At 37.3% G+C, this 20259-nt stretch overlaps 1 protein-coding gene across 2 annotated transcripts in view; it reads right to left on the bottom strand.

The window, feature by feature from the left end:
• VAV3 (vav guanine nucleotide exchange factor 3) overlaps positions 1-20259 on the bottom strand; it is a gene marked incomplete at its 3' end in the record, with an annotated part of 291483 nt that overhangs the window by 99599 nt on the left and 171625 nt on the right. For both annotated transcript variants that reach the window (XM_084243513.1, XM_084243512.1), the window contains exons 16-17: positions 5142-5243; positions 4730-4830 (exon numbers count right to left, since the gene is read on the bottom strand). In XM_084243513.1, the coding sequence (XP_084099639.1) occupies positions 4730-4830; positions 5142-5243 (203 nt within the window). The remainder of the gene's footprint in view (positions 1-4729; positions 4831-5141; positions 5244-20259) is intronic.

Raw genomic sequence — 20259 nt, forward strand, 5'->3', positions numbered from 1 at the left:
TCAGACTCACCAAGCTCAAATTTACACTTTACCCACTGCTCCCTACACCAGTGAAGAAAAGTATGTGAGGAGGACAGGATGTCATAACTTCCCAATTTAAAGGGTGTCTGGGAATGTGGTAGAGAAGGTGGCTAGTAGATGTATAATAGAGTCCTCCTTGCTCTGAGTTTAAGGTCCCTCTATTTATGGGGAAGCAAAAAAGGGGGAGCCTTCTGGGCAGGTTCTTAGTCCTTCGTTCCACTACTTAGCTGACTCAGCATTCAGTGATAGTGTCATTAGTCTCTTTAAAATCTTGAGCAGGAAAAGACAGAGAGACTGGAAAGAAGCGGGGGAGGGAGGGAGAGAGAGGGTAGGTGAGAAGGTGGGAGAGAATGAGGAGAGGAAATAAAGAAAGGAAGGAGAGAGGAGAGATATGGATGAAAGAGAGTAGGGACACAGATGTACAAAGCAGAAGGAGAATGGAAGAGAACATAAGGATCCAGGGCAGAGAGAGAATCAAGACAAGAAAAGGATTGTGTTCATAACTTCTAGAAGCAAATTTAGCCAGAGGTTAAAAAACTCTTTCCTACTAAATATAGGCAAAACACTACATGATTTGCACATCAAAGACATCTTTACAGACACATCACCCAAAGCAGTGATAGTGAAGGCAAAGATAAACAGCTGGGACTATATCAAATTAAAGAGCTTTTGCACAGCAAAAGAGACAATAACAAAAACAAAGAGAAACCCCACCAACTGGGAGAACATTTTTGCACCCAACACTAATGATAAAGGACTGATCACAAAAATCTGCAAAGAGCTGATGAGACTCAACAACAACAAAGAAAATAATCCAGTCAAAAAATGGGCAGAAGAGCTTAAAAGAAACTTCTCTGAAGAGGAAATGCAAATGGCCAACAGGCATATGAAAAAATGTTCAACATCACTTGTCATCAGGGAAATGCAAATCAAAACTACCATGAGATACCATCTTACACCAGTGAGAATGGCACATATTAAAAAAACTAGCAACAACAAATGTTGGCGAGGGTGTGGAGAAAAAGGAACTCTTCTGCACTGTTGGTGGGAGTGCAAACTGGTCCAACCACTGTGGAAAGCTGTGTGGAGATTTCTGGACCTACTAAACATAGAGCTTCCATATGACCCAGCAATTCCACTCCTAGGTATGTACCCAAAGGACACAGAAACATCAATTCCAAAGAACACCTGCACCCCTATGTTTATAGCAGCACTGTTTACAATAGCTAAGCTTTGGAAACAACCCAAATGCCCAAAAATAGATGACTGGATCAAGAAGATGTGGTACATATATACCATGGAATATTACTCAGCATTCAAAAAAGATAAACACATGCAATTTGCTGCAACATGGATGGCGCTGGAAGGGATCATGCTCAGCGAAATAAGCCAAAAAGAAAAAGAAAAATACCGGATGGTCTCACTCATAGCAGGAATCTAGAAAACTTAAATAATGGACCAGGAAAATGAATAACTATAAGAAAGTGAAAATCAAAATCAACAAAAAACTATGAACCAGAGACACTTTTAGGGGGGCGGGGGCGGGAGGGGAGGGATTGGGGTCAGAATGGGGGGCTGCAATTGTATGGGGAATATAACAATAAAATTTATTAAAAAAAAAAAAAACTCTTTCCTACTTTATAATGAATTATATAACAGGTTTAGAGTATGAAACTACCTTTTAATGAGTGCTATCTGTATAAAGAAGCATTACCTATAATCTTCAAGGCACTGAAAGTCTTGGTTATAGTTATCTTATTGTCTTATTTTTTGACTCAGATTCCTTATCTTAAAATAAGAGGCTCTGGGGCCTCCCCAGTGGCACAGCAGTTGAGCACTGGGTTGCGAAGCTGCCCGCAGCCTCTGCAGCGCCGGTTCAATCCCCGGCCGCTGGGCGAGGGTCCCACATGGCGGGCAGACCTCTTCTGCCACCGGCTGCTCCCCTCAGCAGTGTACTTTGTCAGTCCACCTGCTCTGCTCTCTCCTCTGGCTCTAGTGAATTCTCTCACCCTCCCCCACTTCTGACTGTACCCAGTGCTTGTATAAATAAATAAATTAAAAAAATAAAATAAATTAAGCAGCCCTGGAAGTTGAGGTGTCTAAATTTCTACCACCCTGAGATATTCCATAGGGACAAGGCAAATATGTCCTGCACAGATGTCTGAATTGCTCTTAGCACTTCAAAACATTTAAATAAAAATGTGTTTGGTAGTTACTAATTTAATTAAATTCCAAAGTCGTTTTGCTTTTAAAAGCTATTAGAAAATTCTTTCTTTCACAGAGAAAACAAAGCACACGGTCATTCACTAGGGCTAAGTACTATGCATTGGACATGTGTCACCAGAGTTAACTGACAGAACCAGGAGCACAGCCCAGGAGTTAAGAATACCCAGTAGCTGGGCTCTCTGCATTTGCACCTTGGCATTATTGACTAAACAGCTTAGACAAGTTACTTATTTTTCTGTGTCTCGGTTGCTCACCTGTTAAGATCAGAACAGCAATAAAACCAATTTTACGAAGTCTTGATAGTGCTAAGTAAGTCAATAGAGTGGTAAAGTACTTAGAACTGAACCTGGCACTTTGTAAGTCTTTGTTCAAAAGAACTTTTAAAGGATAAGAGGTGCTATTATCCCTATTTATAAGGGAAGAAACCAAGACTGGCAAAGATTAAAGAACTGGGGCCCAAAGTCCCCCAGCATCTAAGTTGCCGAACCATATTCAAACCAAGTCCCCACAGCTGGTGGCTTCTGTGCCAACACCCGCTATCTCACCACACAGAGGACATGGAGACCATGATGAGAACAGGCACTAGGAAGGCACCATGCTTGGATGTAGCTGGCCGAGGAATTCCTGTTTCTTTTGACTTTTTAAACATAAAGGTTAAAATTTTTAAGTCATTTTAATGCCATTTTTGTGTGTCACCTCCAAGTTTGGTTGTTCAATGATTTTTCTATTCACCTTTGCTGCATATGATAAAATGGTAACAAAAGTACAGAAGAAGCCCATCTCATTGAGGAAAAAAATAAAACAAGAAATCTGACTTCTCATAACACCTTGCATTATAATACGGAGTTTACACCCAGGCACTGTGCTAAGCACCAACATTATTTCCTTCAAACCTCACAATAATCCTCTAATTTTCATTTTAAAGATGAATACACAAAAGCTCAGAAGGTTTTGGTAACTTTCCCAAGCTCAGGTAGCCAGCAAATGAGAGTGATATCTTTACCCTTCTCTATGGGATTCTCAAATCTTCTCCTATAGGACTTCCTTTAGAATGCAAGAGGTGTGCCAATTCTGGGACCACTTTATATTCTTGACAGACTGAACCTCAACAAGGCAGGGCTCTGGGGTTTATAAAAATACATGAGCAAACAGCATGTCCATTGTCCTCAAAGGTAAATGATGGGTCCCAGAATGACTGAGCAACAAGAAATTCAAGGGATCCATTGTATCAGGTAGGCAATTAAAGAATAACAATACTGGTACATAACATTTCTTTTATTATAACTTTGTAAACTATTATAATAAAACTTCAAAAACATGAGTAGGTACTAATCTTGTCAGCAAAGTTGCATAAACACTTTGGCTGCCCTGGGGATGACTGAGCTCATACAAGAAGGTGGAGCAATAGCCCAAGCAGAGCAAGCACCATGCAGGTGCTCAACTAATACGGGATCTTTCTCCTTGCAGCTGCCCATATCTAGCACAGAGAAAGGCTCATGGGGTCCTTAAAAATACCTGCTGAAGGAGCAAAAGAGGAATTTGTGTGATCTCAGCCCTCTAATAGGATTCACACCTTTTTTTTTTTTTTTTTTTTTTACAATTGCCCATTTTCTGAACTCAGTTCTGAAATGAGCTATTCTTCTCTGTTTCACTCTTCATATTATCCAAAATAATTCAATGTCCACCTTTTCCTTTGGGAAAATCAAAGGTTGACATGGCTACCTTTAGAACTCAAGCTATTAAAGATCCCTTTCTTCTTTTCAAAAAGTTTTACTTATTTTGAAAGGTCTTATTGATAAAGCACAGAGAAACTCCAGGGAAAAGGACAAAGAGAAAGCAGAAGAAAGAGAAAGAATAAAGAGGCCATAAAAGAAAGAGAAGAGAGCCCAAGAGGAGCAGAGAGGCAAAGGCTACTGAATACATAATTGCCAACAGTCTTAGAAAACTACCTCATGCAACAATTGTGGAGCATTATTTTTAAAACCAAGCAGAAAATATTTACACAAAATCCAAAGGATATATGCTTTATGTAAAATCTAGAAAAAGGCAATGTATTCAATTCATTTATTCATGAATTAGGCTGTGTGATGTTTATTTCCGGTATCATTAGTATTTCTGAGCTATTTAAGAGAATAAGGAAGTAACTAAACACAGTAAGTGAAGAATAACTTTTTTGGCTTTGTTTTTGTTACTCCATTTGTAGTGTTGGCTTTATTTGTACACTGTTAGTGAGATGTGGGAGTTGGGGTTAATTAAATGGATAACATGACACCTTCCAAGCCCCTCCTAAGTCCCCTGTTTCCCAGGTACATGCACAAGCCCCATGAATTTCAAATAATTTTCTAATTGTGCTTATAAATGGTACTTTCCAAAACAGAGATGTTACAATAAACACATATTAAGAGTAAATTAAGCCATAATTAAGTTTAGCAAGTTTTATGTCCTAATTAAAAGCAGAAGCACAACAATAAACATGACTTACCAGCAGGATTAACTCTGCCACAATTGTCTACTCTTCCCAAACATTCTTTGTGCACTCTCGCGCCACACTTAAAACATAAATAGCCTTGATAAAATGTTCCTCTGAAAGGTAAAATTAGAGAGTGATATGTTAAAAGATGCTAAATTCAGCCTATATGAAATCATTAGTGCAAGAAAGGGAAGCAAGGAAATACAGTGTTAATTCAAAATTCTTTTCAGCAGAGGACAAGGGCCTTTCTGGGGACGCGAATGCAATTGTCCAGGTCCCAGGCATAGCAACACCCTGTTGGATCCAAACTGTGAAGCCATATCCCCACTTCAGAACACTTAGATTGGAATATTATAAATATCTGAAGCACTTAGTCATCATATTAGTTCCATTAAGCTGAAAAAACAGGACAGAGAAAGCTTACCTGAGGAGCATCTGGCAGACTTTGCAGGATGAAACCCGGGTAAAGGTGTGCATCTTGAACTCATGGAAGTTGGAATCTGCATAGTCTGGCCTTATATTAGATCTATAAAAATAAAGAAAGTAACTTCCTAAAGAAAGTTTCACAACATAGCAACAGCCTCATCATCTGAAGCCTAAACTCATCCATGCTACATTGGCTTGAATCAGAATTCAAGCAAAAAAGGCTATTAAGTTTGCAGTGTTTTCTAAGTCAAAAGCATGCATGGCACTAAAATATGCACCAAAATCTGGTTGTGTGAGACTCAGCACCATGGAAGGATTGAAGCAACCTAATCCTCCCCAGAACTAAGTGTTCCTGAGAACTTAACAGCACAGCCACATAGGTCAACCAGCCAGGAAAAACACAAAACCCACTGGATATTCATGCTGTGTGACAGTTTCTTTTCACCACATCACTGAAATACAAACTAGCTGGAGAGGGTGGGAGGGAGGGGGAGAGGGTGCTGCAGCTGGGTTATGCAATGATCCACTAAAAGTGAATAAAATAAATTTATAAAAAGTTTTTAAACAAAGCATCCATTTGATCATTAAAAACTTTTAAAAATTGGCCTGTCTTGTAATTTAAAAAATTAAAACTATTTTATTATTATTTACATTTTGTATTTTATTTGTTACACTCATATACACAACAAAATATCAAGGATACTGCAAATTGGCATCCACAGTGCTTTACTGTGCCAAGCACCTAACGTTTACTACCTCTTATAACCTCACACCAGTGCTAACTGCTAGGGACTAATCATAAGTTCTCAGGCAAGGAAACTGAGGCAAGTAAAAATTATCCCAAAGTAAAGGAAATGGTACAGTTGGGAACACTAGTCCAGATTTGTCCCCTTACCTACCGAAGCTATAGCATAAGGAGGAATTCAGCAATATTTGCCTTACAATTACTAGAGTTCTGTGTCTGGTAGGGACATAGGAAACAATTAACTTTAGTCATTTCTAGAGGATTTTTAAGAATCATAATTTATCCCTCTCATGAAGCCAAAAAATTAGAAAAATTAAAAATGGTCACAAATCAGACATAGACTTGGAAAGCTAAGATGGTGCTCCCTGAGCCATCACAAGCCATTTGAGAGATTGCAGGAAAAGTTTGAGATACTGATGAGCTAGGATTTCCCCTTTTATATAATACAGCCACTCTCGAGCACACAGCGCCTTGGCGTAATGAAGCATAACACAGGCAGGCAACCAGGCATCAATCTCTGAGGCACCAGGAGAAGCCTTATGAAAAAACATTCACAAAGGCAATTGGAGTAGCGGGTAGTGATGCAGAAGTGTCAGAGAGGTCAGCCTTCCAATCCATCTGCTGAATATGAGCGTGCTAAAAATGAAATCAAATATTAGTGCCATCTGGGATTTCTCTGCTCTGTGCTTCTGGTGACCTCACTTTTTAGGAAAATGTTCCTCTACATGCAGAAAAGCCTGGCCATTTCCATAGAGGCATATTTATGTTGCTGATTAAAAATTATAGAGCTCTTCTTCAGAAAGGGAAGAGTAGAGCAAAGACAACGATTCACAAACAAAACGCTCTTCACATTATTCAGAAAACATTTGATTTTTGAGTCCACAAAGTCATGCATTGAAAAGAGCATTGAAATCCATTTTCTGAGCCAGAAGAGCTGTTGTACATTTTTCTCTGTGCACCAAGGTGGATAGAGCGATAGATGAATGGTCAAATAACAGCTCCTGTCGTGGGAACTTGAAGAATCCATCAGCCTGGAGTTAGAATAAAAGTAGATCTCCTTCAAGCAGAAACTCATGTAAATGGGTCCCAAATACATAAGAACTGCATTAATTTTAGGTCTGCCTGGGACACAAGAGGAATACCTTTCTCTTAGGTAAGAGTTGCCTTCGGACCATTTGTTCAACTTGTACCAACTAAGAATAAGTCAACCCTGCACAAGATGAAAAGCTGACAGGAGGATCACACTAAGAGGTCCAAAAGAAAAATTTTGTGATAAAGAAAAAAATTCTGAAAATATCATTAATAGCAGTTGCCATAAGGCAAATGAGACTTGAAGTGGAAGAGTAGAATAGAATGGAAGAACTGCTGGAATTTTTAAAAACTATAACTGTATTTTATTTTAAAATTTAAAAATCAAACACTAAAGAATAAAAGTGGGCTCTATGACCCTGAACGGCTACGGAGACACTATAGAATATAAAAGCATAGTAAAGAGCAGGAATCTGAAATGAGACCATCTGGGCTTAAATCCTAACTTGCAAATCGTAGCAGTGCGACCTTGGGCAAGTTAGTGAGTATAAAACACGAATACTAATAAAATGGAACTCATAAAGTGAGGTAATGTGTATAAAGTGCTTGGGCCTTTGCTTGGCTCAGAGTTGCTGTTCAATGAGCACTGCCCACAATTCATGAATGACTGATTCCAAGCTCACACAATAATGTGATCAGGATAGGGCTTTCTGAATGGCAGAGACCTCAAAACTGTCAAGGGACAGGTTCCCAGACGAATCCCAGTGTCCTGGAAATTTCATGCAGGAAGATTACTCAGTGTTCTTAGGAACAGAAATGAACTTGTAATTATATAAGCACAATAAGGAACAGGGTTACTCAGGAGAAGACATAAATGAAAAACCAGGAATCTGAGGCAGTCTCATCAATGCCCCCTGAAGAAAAGAGTGTATCAACAAAATGGTCTCTAGCCTGTGGGGATGTAAAAATCAAAGAGAGAAAGCTGGTTGGAGTGGAAAAGTTGGAAAGGTAGAGGGAGAAGAGGAGAGAGAAACGCAAGGTTTATAGGATCTGGGTAAATACAAAAGAGATGAAAAGGGGTATTGGATGGACACCCTTAAAGAACCAGGCACAGTAGGCTCTTCATATTGTTTTTTTTACATTTACTTATCATGAAAAACTATAAGACAGGGACATACATTCATTTCCTATTTACTAGAGTCTACCATATACAAAGACCCTGAAGCAGGAACAGAATGAAGAGTTCTTTGAGTAGAGTCCTTTCAGGGAGTGAGGAGAGGAGATGGAATTGATGAGCTGAGAAGATGATAGAGTCCAAAGAGGTGAGACATTGCATGGGGATGGATGCCACATTTGGCTGACCAAAGGGGAAAAAATGCTTGTGGCTTCTCTGTGGATAATTTCTTATAGTGAAACAAGAATGAACAGAGCAAGACCAAGACAGAACCAAGAAATTCAAAACTAGCAGTGTTGCCCATAGAGGACTGAAGATCAAATATGGGTTTGCTCATTTGCACATTCATGCGGCTATGCACAAAGGATTTCATTGTGATAACCTATTAAGATATATGACAGGGCCTCGCTGGTGGTGCAGGGGTTAAAATCTCGTACTATCAAGCCATCAAGATGCCATGGCATGAGCTCGATCCCCAGCCAGGGAGCTAACCCACATGGTGCAGACTTGCTGCTCCCCTCAACAGTGTATTTCAGTAGCTCCACCTGTTCTGTTCCCCACTCTGTCCCTGGTGAATCTTCTCACCAGAGAAGGCACCTCTGGCCTACCCCCCCCCAGTTCTTTTATGCATAAATAAATAAAAATAAATCTTTAAAAAATATATATGGCAGCTTACTTATGAGAACTAGGATGGAATCCCATTAAATTTCACAAAATATTCCCATCCTTTGCCTCATATAGGGCCTGTTAATAATGTCATTAATCAGTCAATAAAATACAGGGCAAGGATACTGATATTCCTTATATGTTCTCGATTGTCCCTCCTCACCTAGATCGATGGATAATGCTAAGCTGAGAACCAGAAGCTTTACCCTTCCTGGGCAGCTTCTCTATTCTCCAGATGTGAATTCCAACTGCTTCTCAGGTGTCTCATATGCAACACAAACAAAACTCAATGCCACACCTTTCCTAACATATCTGATTCCAATCAAATTCTGATCTCTATCCATCACCATTCACTCCATCTTCCAACCTAGAGGTACATGGACTTTTCCCCTCTCCCTCAGACTCATTTTCTCCCAACCTCTCACCTATTCTACTTTCTTCTTCCCTGAAATTGTGAACAACTTCTGTTCTATCCATTCAACCTTAAAATATGCCTTTCTCAAGTCAACCATTTTATTCAACATTGTTCTGGAAGATCTGACCAATGTAATATGACAAGAAAAATGAATGTGAGTTATAGTAAGTAAAGGACACAGACTTATCATTTGGAGATGGCATTATCAGGCTTACTAGGGAAAGCCAAGAAATTCAAAACTAATGAGCCTAGTAAGAGAAAAAGATATGTCAGATGATACTTGGACAAATCCATCTGTAAACTTCTAACATTTTCCAGTTAAGAAATACAGAAACATGTATAGAGTTGCTGCCCAGGAAAACCTTGAGACTTGGAGTTCAATGATTCGTTATGCACTCTAAGCCTGCATAATCATTAAAAACTCACAGAAAGAAAGTAGGTACTTACATGAATCACATTGTCTGTTGAGAAAAAAAAAATGCCTAAGAAGGTTGGCACAGTGAAATTCAGTACCCTTGGCATTCCAAAGAACCTTATCACTTAGGACTAACATTTCAAAACCCAAGTTCCAAGACACAAACCATGGCCACTTTTGCAAGCAGACCTTCCTAAGGCAGCAAAGAGAGCATGCCAAGTTAACACCTGTGCAAAAAATGTCTAAGAAAAATCTAGTGTAAATTGTTCAGCTTCTAAATGAATAAAATTAAAAAATTAAATGGCTTGAATAAAAAGTACTAAAAATTAACTGGCTTGAATAAAAAGTATTCAAGTAAAGGAAGGAGTAGAGTCAAAATAAGGGGGTAGGTGCAATTGTATGGGGAATATAACCAAAATGAAAATGCATACATTGTGCAAAGATGGAAAAAGATGTAAGGATTATATAAAATAAAATATTTAAATAAAAAAATAAAAATAAAATATCTTCCTAAAAAATAAGTATTCAAGTAAAAAAAAAGCTACCCACCAAATCCCTGAGTAAAATGTTTCATTATTTTATGATAAATAATACAATCTCTCCAAATTGATTTATAAATTTAAAGCAATTACTTCCCCCCTGAATAAATGTGCAAGAATAGTTGAGGTTTTTTTTTAATTAAATGAATTATAAAGACTAGGTGAGAAGCCATTTTAACTGAAGACATACTAAAATGTCTTTTAAAGGTATCATTATTAAATTCACATGGGATTGACAACAAAACAGAGAGAAAATTTTACAGAAGATATATTTGAAGGGAACCATAGTTTGCAAGAACTTGGTATGTGATTTTTGTGACAGTATATTTATTTTTCATTCATTCTAAAAATTAAGAAATTATACAATACCTAATATGTGCCAGGCAGTGGGATATAGTAAATGAGCAAAAACAAATAATGCCTGTTTGGTGCTGATAGGGGAAAAAAATAAATTCCATGGCGGGGGGAAATGTGAAACTACAATTGTGACAAGTGTCACAAAGAAAAATAGTGCTAACAAACTTATAATGCAAAATGCAACCTTGTCATCAGGGGACTATCACAGAGGGCTTCACTACTTGAGCTGAGATCTGAAGATGAGCAAGAATTAAGAAGGTAAAATGAAAAGGGAAAAGTATTTAATGGAAATACTCAAAGTAAAAATAACAGATTAAAATATATTTTAAAAAATACATTTCCAGTTTTTTGGAAGTGTTAAGGAAGCTACATTTCTGTCACACATTTTATGACAGTACGTAGTTGAGATAATTAAATATTGATGTTATTTGACAAATGTGTTATATCCCTATGATATGCCGTGAATACAATCAGCAAAAAGGAACAAAATGGACCAAATTATTGCTTTTGTGGGACTTCTACTACATATTTAAATGTAAATTCTAAATAGAAAACTAAAATTTGTTTTAAAAGAAATAAAAAAAGGCACTTGAGGAAAATATTGACTACCCAAAATTTTCAGAGTCCAAAACAATAAAAAATTAAGAGAAAGCAAGGAAATATTTGTAATACATATGATAAAAGATTAAGGTCCTTACAGTATGTAAATATTATGGAAAATCCAAGAGAAAAAGAAATGAACACCCCAAATGGAAAAACCAGCAAAGAATTAACAGGACAATTTATTTTAGAAGTAAATTTTAAATCAACAAATATATGAAACATGATTAAGTAACTAGTAACCAAAAGATATAAAAATTTAAATAAAAAAACCTATCATTTAATATATCATGCTTGAACAAGAAAAAAAAAGATGGAAGAACAAAGATAAGGAAGCTACAGAAATTGCCAAAAACCTAAAAAAATGTAATCACTGGACACAAAATTGGGCTAATTAGATGTAATCATGAAGGGCTCAATACAATATTTTTAACAATTAAAAATGGAGTTGATTTAATTAAAAAAATCTTTGTGATGCAATACTTGCCAATAATTAGAAATGACAAAGTGCACTTGTGTATTAACCAGGATTTGCAATATAACATAGGAGGACAACTTGTATCCATAACAACTTGTATCCACAATTGTCACCCTCATTAATATGGCATACAATTGTTTACTAACATACACATGTGAAAATGAGAACAGGTAAAAACATTATGAATGATATTAATGTTTTTTTAATTTTAGTTATTTTTCTAAAGTTTCAACAGCAAACGTGTTATTCAATTTATTCCTTGCATCGACTATTTATAGAGATGAAAGAACAACAGAACCAACCACAACAATACATGCAAGCTTTAATTAGGTTAAGCAACTTGACTAAAATACACAGGTAATAAGTCCTAAACAGGATCTGAGAAACAGAGGTGTCACATTGCCTGTGCTCTTAATCACTATGTTAAAAATATCACAAGTCAATTAAGAAATAAAGACAAACTGAATTAAATGTTGACAACATATGTGAAAACATTCTTGATATAAAAGGAGTCATCACAAATCAATGACAGTGCAGTGATAAATTTCACCACAGTAACAATGCAAAGGATATGACCAAGAACTTTATAAAGAAAAACAACTGGCTGACAATTCTGTAATCAACTATTCAGCCTCATTAATAAAGCAAAAATTAGGCTATTTCAGCTCATGGGAAACACAGACATATTGTTTGAAAAGTCATTTCTTTGCCCTCTCCTCCCTGTCTTCATGAGAGACGTGATTTTATGATGCTCCATGAGAAGCCACAGAGCTCATCACCTGTAAATATTTCTTTAAATGGAAGTACGTAGAATGCTAGTGCTTCAAGACAGGAGACTATTCCCCAGTATGAAAGTGCACATATTTAACTTTCAGGAACAGGCAAGCTGCAACTACTTGCAGGAAGACCGGCAGCTATGGGTCCAAGGAAAGCTAGTTGAGTTAGGCTGCAATTGTCCTTGCTTTATCTGCTATCAATGAGATCTTCTACCTTGACTAATTAAATCAGGATTATATCATTGTTCATTTTTAAACAATGTTTACACATGCACCATCACTATAATCCCCTTGCTCCTCTCTCTCTTCCTTCCTCACCCTCATCCCTCTCCCTCCACAACAATACAGAGACAACCAGGATGTCTCTGGTTTATAATTGTCTGCTTTTGTTTTGTTTTGTGTTAATAAATATTGTTAATGAAAAAAAAATCAGGGTTATAGCCAAACTTTTGAGTTTTGGTGGGGAGGGAGAGAGTAAGATGTATTTTTTTTCCTTGCTAGTATACTACCCTCTAGAAAACCTGGATAAAAAAAATAAAAGAAAAAAAAATTCTGTTGTTTACAATAGTGAACAACTGTAAATAAGCTAGATGGCCAATGATAAAGTATTCAGCAAATAAATAAATTATGGTACTTCCATAGAATGGAAAAATAATCAGCTATTTATTCGTATTTAAAATTTTTTATAATAGAAGCATTTATAAGAAAATATAAGTATAAATGTATACTACATGGCAAACAATATAAATGTGCATGTGTGTGGTGTGTGTGTTTATAATAACTCCCCTCTGTTATTAAAAAGGATAGTGCCATTATAGAGTCTCAGAATATCATGCAATGTTCCTTCATTATAACAATTTCCTTTATTACATTTACTGCTCTGATGATTTGATTAATATTTCTTTCTCCCCCTAAAAGATTATAAGTTCCATGAGGTCAGGCGTGTGTCAAAGTGTACTTATATCTAATATCAGGCACAGGGTGAAGTATACGCAGGCATTCAACAAATATTTTGAGGTTTAATGGATTGTCAAAAGGAAATTAAAGCTATGTGATTACAGTAGAGTTAGTATACAAAATGAAACCAAAAGATAAATCACTAATTATGAAACACACATCAAACTAAATATAAGGGCGCTAAATTTCTTATCAGCCAAAGCAAAGAGGAAGCCAGTATCACTGCTATGAGAACTACATAAATGTTCCTGGCACCCAAGTCTTAGAAAAACTCCTCTGTCATGGGTTTTTATAAAGGGGACACTGTGTGAGATGAATAGCCAATGTCTTTAGCTACATTCTTAAAAATACAATTGTGCTCCTGCTCCTTCCAGTGTTCTTAATCTGAGTCAAAGACATAATGCTGAATTGTTGCTCATCAAAAGCAATTCTCTAGGGACTTCCAGGACCTATTTTATCAACATATCATTAGTTAAACAGCCATCATACCTTCTAAAGTCAGAGACCCAGCTTTAGTTAGTTATACTAGATAGCAAGGTGGAAGTCCTTATAATTTAGAAGAAAAAATTCTAAAACAAATAAAAGGCTATTATTATCTTAATTGATGTTAGCTTATATAAATCATCTCTCCATAGGATTCAAGATAACTGAGATAACTACATGAATACTAGAGCTCAAAATAGATCTCAAGCTGCCTGAAGGCAGAATCATTTTCCCCAGAGTCCTCGCCAGTGATCAGGACAGCCCACTGAGCCGGCTGGACCCAGGGTCTACTTCAGTCAAGTAATTCAAATACTCTTAGAATTTCCAACTAAACAATTTAAGAATGTCAGAAAAGTGCATCCAGTTAGTTTTACTCAAGTTGTGAGCACTGAATTCTCCAGTCCCAAAACAGCACACTTAAACCAAGTCTGAATCCCAAATCAAAATTTGGTCATTCATCTCATACTTCACATGTAGATAATCCAATGTAGGCCTTTGAGGACCTCATTAAACAATGGAGCATTTGCCTTTCTTTTGTTAAAAATGAGTATTTCCAGGATAAAACCAAAATACTGATATTTAAAACATCCTACCCTGTCAAATTAAATCCACCAAATAGATAATAGAAAGTTCAAAAGACTATTCATATAATCTTTCAGTAAACTATCCTAGATCCTTGTTTATTTTTTCACAATTCATTCCCACAACACCACAGCATACTAATTACACTGCTGGCTATTTAAAAGGGCAAGAAAATGAAAAAACAAACAGGTTCTTCAAAAACCAAGTTAAAAAAAAAAAAGGAGTTCAGAAGGGACACCCTCACCTATTCCTAAGGATTCATAAAAAGATTGAAAACAAAAAAGATTTATAAATCACATCTAAATCTCATTCATTATATTCCAAACCACGTAGATGGCTTTTATCTAGGGAAATAAATAAATACTTTCAAAATACCAATAAAAGTGAGATAATGCTTGGCTCTGAAAAATAGTATTTTCTTATCTATTATATATTGAATCTCTTTATTTCACTCAACATTGACTTTATAGTAATTTTAAATAAACATCCATCACTGAATTTCTATGAAATCGCCAAGAAATTATTAAATGAAATGTAAATTCAGTGAAATCCACACTAAATTTAATGTGGAAAAAATGTCAAACCACATGTAATTTGAGTTTTTATTTGCTACAAACTTGATATGTGGCTTTTGGCACATAACATACCTTTCTAGTTCTATTGTCCTCACCAAATAATTATATTTGTTTCCCCTGCTATAGAAGACCATGGTTTAGGAATGGGAGACGAGGAATGGATCACTATTTGTTGGTACCTGTTTTATCTATCACCCAGATTTTTTTTCTAAAGATAAAATGAGAACACATATATGTACATCTTATTCAATTGTATATGTTAAATGATGGAAAGCACTACCCAAATACTAGATGCCATTTCTGATACTGTTATTGTTGTCATAAGTGACTGACATGTAGTAGAAACCCCAGAGGCCTCATGAAATACACAAAATAAATGATGACCTAAATATCATCATGTCTTGAATCAAAGGGACTAGAGCTTTTCTAGTATTAGACATTTAATAAGCATATCAAAACTTATTATCTATTTAGTTATGCGTTCAATAAATTAATTGCCTATTATGTGACAGTCATGTTCTAACACTGAGAATACAACAGTGAATCCACAAACCACAATCACAGATCTCCAGATAATTTGGATTATCTTGCTTTATTTCATTTCTTTCATGAATTAGATTGTTTATCCTTTAGGTACTAAGCAAGAGAGACGGGCTCTCAATGTTGAAGATTAACAGCAAGGAATCTGCCATCATGTAAGGAATGGGTTCAAAAGAATTTGGAATTTCTCATTTTCTGGTCCAATAAGTCTGTACCCTAATCCATACACTGAAAATAATAGGAATTCGAAACATTGAGCAGCCACAGTGATTTTAAGTTCTTACAGCACATTTTAAATTGTCTGATATTATGAAGTTTGCTGTTGAATTAATGTTTTAGAAGTATATGGAGATAATATTGCTACAAAGCATTATTAGGGAACAATAGACAGAAATCTTAAAGATCATCTGACAAGATTCATAAGGATTTTCCCCTTCAAATTCTATTATGATTATATTATGAAAAGCAAAGTTTTCAAATCAACATTCCATCCTTTACATACACAGTCTCTGCATTATAGTAAACTCCATGTGCAAAAGTGCAGTATAAACTAACAGAATTTCAGTATAAATCTGGCATGAATTGAGACTATTATCATCATCAAAACTAAAAGTCACTTTTCCAAGAAAGGAAGGATTTTGAAATGTCAAGTATATTTATTAAAAGGAAAGGCATATTTATTATTAGCATTACCGTGACAAAGCAGACAACTAATAAATATTTTCAAAGAGATTTGATAACATTCTAGGCCTTGTGGGACTTAAGGATTACAAATATACGTGCCTGCCTCTCCAGGTTGGCCAAAAAGCTGAAGAGACAAAACAGACACATCAACAACCTCTAAGAAGGTGAAAATCTGAGCAGGACTTATGAGACCAGGCAGTTGCAGGACTTGGAGACCAGGCTGTCATGGAACCACTTGGTGTGGGGACCAAACATAGGAACAAGAGATGGGGAGAGAGAGGTGTGAGGAGGGTTGGTGGCTACTGACAGTGCCTGTGCCAGACTGATACACCTAACACTTTTGTTGAAGTGAGGGAGGGGAATTGGTATCCAAAGCAAAAGCTTATTCAGGTGAACTGCTTGAAAGCTGATGCCAAGAGTTCTAGGGTGGACTAGAGAACAGTTATGAGTTCATGCTTCAAATTCAAGTTTAGACAGAAGAAACTGAATCAGGGCAAATGAAAACAGAAAGGTAACAGAAGCCCAACAGCTCTGGAGAGGCGCACCGGAGGGTCTATGCAACAGAATAACTGGAGTAAGAAGACTGAGCCCAAGGAGTGGACCACAATTGGACATCCATCCCAGTATAAAAGAAATTCCTGGAGAGAATAAGGGGCTGGTAAACAACTAACACATGGCCAATGATTACTGCCAAGGTGTAGGACCTCTGGGAAGCTGCCACCATTGGTGTTGCAAAGAAAGGATAAAGTAGCACCGAGAAGACAAGGGCTTCCAGTGTTTAGAACTTAGTATGGAGTCGTGCATAAGTGGAACACGGTTGGCTCCATAAGAAAAATGAAGACTTCACAGGACAGCAAACACCTCTAACTTTCAAGGAGAGAAGATTGATGACCTCTGTGCTGTCCCCCTACAGAGGGGAGAAACAAACAGAACATTGCTCTCTCACAAAGGAATTTCCTGTCCAGATTGAAGACTATCTTAAGAGAAAGAAAAGCCCAACAATTCTAAAATCTGGTCCTGACCCTGAAGAAAATTTGATAATGCTCTCAGCATCAAACTAAACAAACAAAAGTGAATCTCAAGATAACTTTCTGCTTCCTGTAGCCACAAAATGACTGAGGAAGGCCATTCACTCAACTTGTTGCTTGACATCCACAAATATTTGGGTGGTGATATTTACCAAATATTTCTGGAAAAAAATGGATCCAAACCTAGGGTGACTTATCTGGTTGTCCAGAGGAACTGACAGCAAAGGGGATTTCAACACAGCCCTGTTTTCCGAGGAGTCAGGTGTGTGTGACCGTTACAGAATGTGCAGAACAGCCTGAGCACAGACTCATTCTGCACAGTGAAGTATTAGATTGATCCTCTGGTCCTGGATTTCAGCTGAATGTTGGTTCCCTGCCCTCCTCCATTCAAAATTAATTACATTAGAGAAACTCAGAGTAAAATATTCTGCAAAGCACACTTTTCTCACTCTCCTTGTCAATGAACTTCAAATTGTCCTGTGATTTGGGATTCACTATCTTACTGTCTCTATCCATTTTGAAATAATTTAAACTCCCAAGTGAGGCTAAAAGCATACAGAACAGAGAAACCCAAGTGGCTACTCCTAAAACAAAAATCAGAACAGTCTCACTCTCGCTTAAGACCAACACATTGCTGGTTTCCCTCAGGAAAAAAAAAAAATGATGACAACCACCTCAAAGACACTCTAGCAAATAGGCTCATTCCCTGCCCCCCCCAAAAAAAATTGAGTACCTACTATGCTGAAAGTAAAATGTGTAATAAAAATGCAGTTATGTCCCTGACTTCAAAAGGTTGTTTTCTGAGAGAAAAAAACACCTACGTGAGCCTATGGCCATTCAAACACCAACGCCAAGGCTGGGTGGTGTTCCCTCCTAGAAGAACTTCCCCAGTGGGCACTGCCTCTCCTCCCAGACACAAGCACGGGGCCCAGTTACTGCCACAACCTCCAGCTGAGCCCCTGACATGTACTCAAGTGATGTCAGTGGTTTCGAGATTGTCTCCCCACATATACTCTACAGGGGAGCACCCTATAAAAATGCTGCAGCCACAAGCTTGGCCCTCACCTAAGTTCTCCATTGTCTGCTCCCATCTTCCACCTGGAGCTCTCCTGGATGGACATCCAGTTTGCATCTGGATTCTCTATCCCAGTCTGGTCCCAGCAGAGATTGGCAGCTCAGGGAGATAGTTAACATGGTTCCATTTCTTTTTATTCCTAAAAGATGACCTTTTGGCCACATGAATGAAAGTCTATTGGAAATGACCAAACAGGTCCATGGCCACAGGCAGTCCACTGGCCAGCAATTCTGGGTCTGTATTCATATGGAAAGAGAACCTAAAACTATCAGCATTGGCAACCCCTGAATGCTTAGGTATTTGGAGCATAATAACAGTTACCTTACACACATTTTCTCATTTAACTTCCCAATAAGTCAATGAAACAAAAATTATTATCTCCATTTGCAGATTATGAAAACTGAAACTCAAAGATTTCTTGAGGGTTCTCTAACTAGAAAATCTAGGTGTTACTCAAATGTTATCTATTGACTTGTAAAACTAGTGTTTTCAAACTCTAAATGATTTCAAATTGAATGAAGGAATTGAGAAAAGAGAAGCCAAGAGAGGTCTTGGTTTCTAGGAATATTCATCTGACCCATCCTTGGGAAAATAAACAGAAGAGCAAGCTGAGGCCACGTAAATGTGTCCACAGCAGGGCCAAACCCTCAGCTTAGGTGTGTGGTGACACTCAAGGAATTGGGCTTAGAGCTGCAACTATGGGATATCCCCATTCTTACCATCCTGTCCCCTGTACCAGGTCAATTCCCTGACAGAGGCACTCAGGATTACAAGGATCTCAGCATAATGCTTCCATTTTTAAACTAAAGATGCATCAGACACAGAGCATCAAGCAGCTCCATGGATAAGACTACGATTTAGCAGACCCTGCAGTCCCTTGAACCCAAGGGGTACCTGCGACAATTAAACACTGTTGGCATCCACCTTACAAAGAGGGGTCTGATGATTCCTAGCCCCCCAAACAATGCAGGATGAAATCTTACATTTTTCCATATTTCTGTTAGTGCTTACTACCATTTTTCCAATGTTGTAAAGTAACAAAAACAAGAGTCAACATGGAGCTAATGCAAAGATTACAAGAATTAAAACATTTGAAGAGCCCTGCACTGTGCCTAAATCATGGTAAATACCAAATAAGTGGCAAATCATAGTATTTTATTTAAATCTCAACAACAAGCACTGTGAGGTAGATATTATATCTCCATTTTGTGAATTACTGATTAAGAAATTTCCCCAGCATTATTGGTTGAGCTCTGATTTGACTGACAACTAACTACCTATTACTAAGAAATTGGAAACTGCTCTGTGGGTTATGAAAACAACAGGAAAATTTCATCTCCAACAGCAGTATCCCATGATAAGATCAAAAGAAATCCATTTATCCAGGTAACTTAAAATTCTCATTTCTTCAGCAGCTCCAAACCATCATTCCTGGTCATGAATAGCCTTCCTTCTCTCTACCATTCCAAATCATATCTGTTCTTGCAGTTGAAGTCTTAGTATTTTTTGAGACCTTCCCAAATCTCTGTAGCCCATGTGATATGTCCTTTCTCTGAAATTATGTGGCTCTTACAATCTCAAAGTTGTCATATTACTACTCAGCTGTTCCACTCATTTTATTATTCAACAAGTATTTATTAAATGCCTAATATTTACCAAGCATTGTGCTGGGGGAAAATAAGCATGGACCCAGGCTCAAGGTTCTTTCAGTCTAGGATATAGATGAAGGCACTGAAAGAAATAAATCTAGTAATGTCCTCCCAAAAGGTGTAAGCTCTGGGGGAAAATAAAGAAGATATTAATAATACTCAACAGTATTGAGATGGGGAGTTGAGGGTGTGAAAACAGAACAGCTGCCATCCAAGAAATGAATAAGTGTGTCCCAGCAGACTCCCAGAGAGGACAGATCTTAGGCCAGTGAAGAGCACTGTGATCAAAGGCCCAGAAGGAAAGACAACCCAGCATGTTCTAACAGCTCCCAGGAATTCGGTCTGATCA

The sequence above is a fragment of the Talpa europaea genome (assembly GCF_964194135.1).
Source record: "Talpa europaea genome assembly, chromosome: 9".
Lineage (NCBI taxonomy): Eukaryota > Metazoa > Chordata > Mammalia > Eulipotyphla > Talpidae > Talpa > Talpa europaea.